Source organism: Callionymus lyra, chromosome 1 (assembly GCF_982586985.1).
Source record: "Callionymus lyra chromosome 1, fCalLyr1.hap1.1, whole genome shotgun sequence".
Lineage (NCBI taxonomy): Eukaryota > Metazoa > Chordata > Actinopteri > Syngnathiformes > Callionymidae > Callionymus > Callionymus lyra.
This window is the reverse complement of record NC_141818.1, coordinates 55,359,244-55,366,743: the sequence shown is the minus strand read 5'-3', so window position 1 is coordinate 55,366,743 and position 7,500 is coordinate 55,359,244. Positions and strand designations below refer to the sequence as shown.

The 7,500-nt window shown below is 40.4% G+C and overlaps 1 protein-coding gene across 1 annotated transcript in view; it reads right to left on the bottom strand.

The window, feature by feature from the left end:
* Positions 1–507: 507 nt before the first annotated feature.
* efna5b (ephrin-A5b) overlaps positions 508–7,500 on the bottom strand; it is a 91,092-nt gene continuing 84,099 nt past the window's right edge. Inside the window, exons 3-5 of the mRNA XM_087779183.1 lie at positions 4,077–4,142; positions 3,926–4,006; positions 508–1,729 (exon numbers count right to left, since the gene is read on the bottom strand). Coding sequence (XP_087635309.1) covers positions 1,617–1,729; positions 3,926–4,006; positions 4,077–4,142 — 260 coding nt within the window. The 3' untranslated portion in view covers positions 508–1,616. The remainder of the gene's footprint in view (positions 1,730–3,925; positions 4,007–4,076; positions 4,143–7,500) is intronic.

The following is a 7,500-nucleotide window of genomic DNA, read 5'->3' as shown; positions in this document are numbered from 1 at the left end:
ATGGACGCAGTAGAACCAGATGTCGTGATGTTTCTAGAAAAGACGTAAAAATGAAAAATATCAAACATTTGTACAGTTGAACCCAGATCACGGTTGTCGTGGCGACCAGCTCAGGATACACAGCATCCAGACCCGACGAGTCGATCAGACATGAGAGTCGATTCCAGTCAAACGTCGGTCGACGAGAACTTCAGGAACGATGAGACGCGAAGGTGAGTCTGAGTCAGAAGAAGAGTTGATCCTCCTTCTTTCTTCTTCCTTCTCCTCCTCCTTCTCTCGCTCCTTCTCCTTCTTCTCCTCCTTCTCCTCCTCCTTCTCTCGCTCCTTCTTCTCCTTCTTCTCCTCCTCCTTCTTCTCCTCCTTCTCCTCCTCCTTCTCTCGCTCCTTCTTCTCCTCCTTCTCTCGCTCCTCCTTCTCCTCCTTCTCCTCCTCCTTCTCTCGCTCCTTCTTCTCCTCCTTCTCTCGCTCCTTCTCCTCCTCCTTCTCCTCCTCCTTCTCTCGCTCCTTCTCTTCTGAACCAACAAACCTTTGAATTCGAGTCGAACTCGAGCTTCAATGAAACTTGAATCTCGAACCGAAGACGTTTGTTCGGAAAATAAACATTTTTATTTCTTTTATTTCTTTTATTTCTTTTCTCGCTTTGATCGAATGAAAATACTTTGAATTGAAAGGTTTGAGACGTAAAACATGATGTTGACAAACAAACAAACAAACAAACAAACAAACAAACAAACAAACAAACAAACAAAGGTGACAATAATTCACGTGTTCGTCACTAAATGTAAAGATTTATTGTTCAGAAGCAAAATGTTCTTTCTTAGCGAAATATGAAAATATTTAATTTAATTGATTCTATTTATAAATAGAAGGACAGTTAGCATTAGCATTAGCATTAGCATGTCGTCATCGACCACTAGAATAAAAATATGTCTAAAACTCACGGTCGATCCAAACAAACGTATTTTTGTTTGTTCATTTTAGTGTCAAGTGCTGAAGGTCAAGCGCTAACAACAACGAAGTGCTTCCTGTAAACACGCGTCGACGTTTGTTGAATTTTATCCAAGAAACGGTTGAATTTATTCGTTAAAACTTTGAACGAAATGTTCATCAGTTTGTTTTTCTCCAAAATGAGTTTTGACTTTGATTGACGACACTTTTCGTGTTTCATCGTCTTTTCTGTGGAGTTTGTTTGTTCTCGTGTTTGCAGTTTACTCCGCTTTCCTCCCACTGACCCCCGTGACCTCAGTGGTAGAACATGAATGAATGAATGAATGAATGAATGAATGAATGAATGAACGAATGAATGAATGAATGAATGAACAAATGAAGGGATGAATGTTTGCTGCTGTCAGAAAAAGGCAGTGAAGGTCGTGAACCTTCCACGAGGGTCTTCAAGGTTTGAGGGTCTCAGGGTCAACAGGTCAAGGGTCAGTGCTGCAGATACATAAATAAGAAACGATGTCACAGGAACAACCAAAGTGTCACGAAAGAGGATTTGGCATCTGGGCTGAAGGTCGAAGGTCATCAGAGAAACGTCCGTCTGTTCGTCATGACAACCATCTGGGCAGGTTCAGGCCACGCTAGGTGTAGTTTGGTCTCCAGGGCAGGTGGAGGCGCTATAAGGTGAGCGCGAGGCACAGCAGCAGGACGCCGGCGGCGTGAAGAAGCTGCGGCGCCGCGTTGGTCTCGTCGCTCCGAGACGGTTCTGCCGGTTCGTGGCTCGTGTCGTCTGGCAGGAAACCAGAGTCAGACTTTCACAATAAAAGCTCATGGTTCGTGTTTCTGTCGTTTGATCGACAGACTTTTAGAGCTTATTTTAAATCACTTGACATTTAATCTTATTTTCAAAGATCAAAAATCTTTTTTATTCAAACATTTGATTTTATTTCTTTCATGTTTGAATATGTTTTAAATGTTGTTAAAAAAAAATAAAGTTTCATCTTTTATGGAAGAAATCAACTTGAAATAATCATTAAAATCTCAATTGTTTATTAGAATCAATCAATGATTAATTAACTCTTGCATTTATTATTGATCTCTTGTTATTTTGATCGTATTCAGTTATTTTCTCATTTGCTTCCAAATCAAACCAGTTTTGAACAAAGTTTTAGACGAAGATCGAGAAACTGATCAATTTATTGATGAACCAGACGATCGATCAGTTGATAAAGAAGACGAGTTTAAATCTGTAATAATCTGATGTTAGTTCTTTGATGTTTGAAACATTTCATCAAACAATCATAAAATATATAACAATAATAATAATAATACAAATAATAATGAAAAGAAAATTAATAATAATTATAATAATAAATAATAAAAATAATAATAATAATAAAAATTAAAATAATAATAATAATAATAAAAATAATAATGATAATAAAAATTAAAATTAAAATAATAATAATACTTTTACATAAGGCTGTACGATGAGTCAGCAGTTTATATCAGTTATTGATCTTGATAAATAACCAGTTGATTAACTAATAACTGGCACTAGAGCCTCATTTCTTAATAATATTAAAGTTGATTCTTATGGATGGAAATCAAAGTATTAATGAGTAATAATTAAAGTAAAAAACTTTACAACATGAAACTCAAGGATCATTATTTACACAAATATTATCATTGTTTAAAATGTTATTTACTTTAAGGTTTAATTTTAGCTCAAACTAAAGATTCATCGACAACAGTTTCTGTTTTTTATGATGAAACTTGAAGTTTAAACAACAACAACAACAACAACAACAACGACAACAAACGAGGTTCAGCAACAGCAGCTGATGAGACGTGAAGCAGAGAAACCAGAGAACAAACCAGGAGACAGAAGTGTCAAGAGAAGAGTGTCAAGAGTGTAAAAGAAGAGTGTAAAAGAAGAGTGTCAAGAGTGTAAAGAGTGTAATAGAAGAGTGTAAAGAGTGTAATAGAAGAGTGTAAAGAGTGTAATAGAAGAGTGTAAAGAGTGTAATAGAAGAGTGTAAAGAGTGTAATAGAAGAGTGTAAAGAGTGTAATAGAAGAGTGTAAAGAGTGTAATAGAAGAGTGTAAAGAGTGTAATAGAAGAGTGTAAAGAGTGTAATAGAAGAGTGTAAAGAGTGTAATAGAAGAGTGTAAAGAGTGTAATAGAAGAGTGTAAAGAGTGTAATAGAAGAGTGTAAAGAGTGTAATAGAAGAGTGTAAAGAGTGTAATAGAAGAGTGTAAAGAGTGTAATAGAAGAGTGTAAAGAGTGTAATAGAAGAGTGTAAAGAGTGTAATAGAAGAGTGTAAAGAGTGTAATAGAAGAGTGTAAAGAGTGTAATAGAAGAGTGTAAAGAGTGTAATAGAAGAGTGTAAAGAGTGTAATAGAAGAGTGTAAAGAGTGTAATAGAAGAGTGTAAAGAGTGTAATAGAAGAGTGTAAAGAGTGTAATAGAAGAGTGTAAAGAGTGTAATAGAAGAGTGTAAAGAGTGTAATAGAAGAGTGTAAAGAGTGTAATAGAAGAGTGTAAAGAGTGTAATAGAAGAGTGTAAAGAGTGTAATAGAAGAGTGTAAAGAGTGTAATAGAAGAGTGTAAAGAGTGTAATAGAAGAGTGTAAAGAGTGTAATAGAAGAGTGTAAAGAGTGTAATAGAAGAGTGTAAAGAGTGTAATAGAAGAGTGTAAAGAGTGTAATAGAAGAGTGTAAAGAGTGTAATAGAAGAGTGTAAAGAGTGTAATAGAAGAGTGTAAAGAGTGTAATAGAAGAGTGTAAAGAGTGTAATAGAAGAGTGTAAAGAGTGTAATAGAAGAGTGTAAAGAGTGTAATAGAAGAGTGTAAAGAGTGTAATAGAAGAGTGTAAAGAGTGTAAAAGCAGAGTGTAAAGAGTGTAAAGAGTGTAAAAGCAGAGTGTAAAGAGTGTAAAAGCAGAGTGTAAAGAGTGTAAAGAGTGTAAAAGCAGAATACTAACCTCGTGGTTCTAACGTATTGTCGACTTTGTCGTTGACGTCAAAAACACGGTCATGAACACCTACTGTTCTCACGCAGGAGTCTAGAGTCGACAAGAGTTAGAGCCGAACGTTAGTGATTCAAGCGACAGAGTCGACAGAGAAAACACTCACTTGACGGTCGAACGAAAACCTTCAGCTTCAGACACGTCTTCTTGCCGTTCTCTGCCACAGTGGAGGCTGGAAGATACACAACGTTAGACTGTGTGTGTGTGTGTGTGTGTGTGTGTGTGTGTGTGTGTGTGTGTGTGTGTGTGTCTAACATGTGTAGATAAAAACTCTCAAGTCAACAAATCTTCTTCATATTCGTTCGAAGGTGAAAAGTATTTTCTAAGAAACGCATTAAAGCAGCAGATGCTGAGACTCACAACAGTCACGCACACTTTTCTATAACACACACAAATCACACGCCTGAGTGCAGCACTGAAGCACTTTCACCTCTGCAGTGTATGAACACATGAACACATGAACATATGAACACATGAACATATGAACACATGAACACATGAACATATGAACACATGAACACATGAACATATGAACATATGAACACATGAACACATGAACACATGAACACATAAACATATGAACACATGAACACATGAACACATGAACATATGAACACATGAACATATGAACACATGAACACATGAACATATGAACACATGAACATATGAACACATGAACACATGAACACATGAACACATGAACACATGAACATATGAACACATGAACACATGAACACATGAACATATGAACACATGAACATATGAACACATGAACATATGAACACATGAACACATGAACATATGAACACATGAACACATGAACACATGAATATATGAACACATGAACATATGAACACATGAACACATGAACACATGAACATATGAACACATGAACATATGAACACATGAACACATGAACACATGAACACATGAACATATGAACACATGAACACATGAACACATGAACATATGAACACATGAACATATGAACACATGAACATATGAACACATGAACACATGAACATATGAACACATGAACACATGAACACATGAACATATGAACACATGAACACATGAACACATGAACACATGAACACATGAACACATGAACACATGAACATATGAACACATGAACATATGAACACATGAACACATGAACATATGAACACATGAACACATGAACACATGAACACATGAATATATGAATATATACTACTATGAGTACACAATTATTGTGGTAATGATCAGATTGTAACACTAACACATACAGTAACACTAACACACACAGTAACACACAGACACACACAGTAACACACAGACACACACAAACACACACAGTAACACACAGACACACACAGTAACACACAGACACACACAGTAACACACAGACACACACAAACACACACAGTAACACACAGACACACACAGTAACACACAGTAACACACAGTAACACACAGACACACACGTAGGTCAGTAAATCTTCCACAAAACAAATGAGATTAAAGATAATTTTCCACATTAAGGTTTGAACTCGAGGCTGAAGTTAATAATTATTCATGAAACTGATGCTAATTAAGATTCTGAGAGAATTTACTTCACGAGCATTTATTTAAATCCTGGAGGTTCATGAGTCTGACGGGTCATGTGACGATGACAAGTCATGTGACCACCTGATGACTCGGGTCATGTGACGATGACAAGTCATGTGACCACCTGATGACTCGGGTCATGTGACGATGACAAGTCATGTGACCACCTGATGACTCGGGTCATGTGACCACCTGATGACCCGGGTCATGTGACCACCTGATGACCCGGGTCATGTGACCACCTGATGACTCGGGTCATGTGACCACCTGATGACTCGGGTCATGTGACCACCTGATGACCCGGGTCATGTGACCACCTGATGACCCGGGTCATGTGACCACCTGATGACTCGGGTCATGTGACCACCTGATGACTCGGGTCATGTGACCACCTGATGACCCGGGTCATGTGACCACCTGATGACCCGGGTCATGTGACCACCTGATGACCCGGGTCATGTGACCACCTGATGACTCGGGTCATGTGACCACCTGATGACCCGGGTCATGTGACCACCTGATGACCCGGGTCATGTGACCACCTGATGACCCGGGTCATGTGACCACCTGATGACCCGGGTCATGTGACCACCTGATGACCCGGGTCATGTGACCACCTGATGACTCGGGTCATGTGACCACCTGATGACTCGGGTCATGTGACCACCTGATGACCCGGGTCATGTGACCACCTGATGACCCGGGTCATGTGACCACCTGATGACTCGGGTCATGTGACCACCTGATGACCCGGGTCATGTGACCTCCTGATGACTCGGGTCATGTGACCACCTGATGACCCGGGTCATGTGACCACCTGATGACTCGGGTCATGTGACCACCTGATGACTCGGGTCATGTGACCACCTGATGACTCGGGTCATGTGACCACCTGATGACCCGGGTCATGTGACCACCTGATGACTCGGGTCATGTGACCACCTGATGACCCGGGTCATGTGACCACCTGATGACTCGGGTCATGTGACCACCTGATGACCCGGGTCATGTGACCACCTGATGACCCGGGTCATGTGACCACCTGATGACCCGGGTCATGTGACCACCTGATGACCCGGGTCATGTGACCACCTGATGACCCGGGTCATGTGACCACCTGATGACTCGGGTCATGTGACCACCTGATGACTCGGGTCATGTGACCACCTGATGACCCGGGTCATGTGACCACCTGATGACCCGGGTCATGTGACCACCTGATGACTCGGGTCATGTGACCACCTGATGACCCGGGTCATGTGACCTCCTGATGACTCGGGTCATGTGACCACCTGATGACCCGGGTCATGTGACCACCTGATGACTCGGGTCATGTGACCACCTGATGACTCGGGTCATGTGACCACCTGATGACTCGGGTCATGTGACCACCTGATGACCCGGGTCATGTGACCACATGATGACCCGGGTCATGTGACCTCCTGATGACCCGGGTCATGTGACCTCCTGATGACCCGGGTCATGTGACCACCTGATGACTCGGGTCATGTGACCTCCTGATGACCCGGGGCGTCCGTCACTTGATGCTGGATGACTTTAATATCCGCACGAATCATTCAATAACCGATGAAGCCGCCGGCGACTTCGCCAAGATGGCCGCCGTGATCCACGGAGACGCTTCAGTCATAGAATCTGAAGACGAACATCGTCGACACAAATAGAAATAAAACGTTAGCAGGAGAGAAGCTCGTCTGACCTGCTGCCTTTATGAAGCTTGGTTTCTATTAATAGAATCACAATAAAGACATTCAAGAGTTTTACATGTTGTTTCTATTAATAGAATCACAATAAAGACATTCAAGTCTTTTACATGTTGTTTCTATTAATAGAATCACAATAAAGACATTCAAGAGTTTTACATGTTGTTTCTATTAATAGAATCACAATAAAGACATTCAAGTCTTTTACATGTTGTTTCT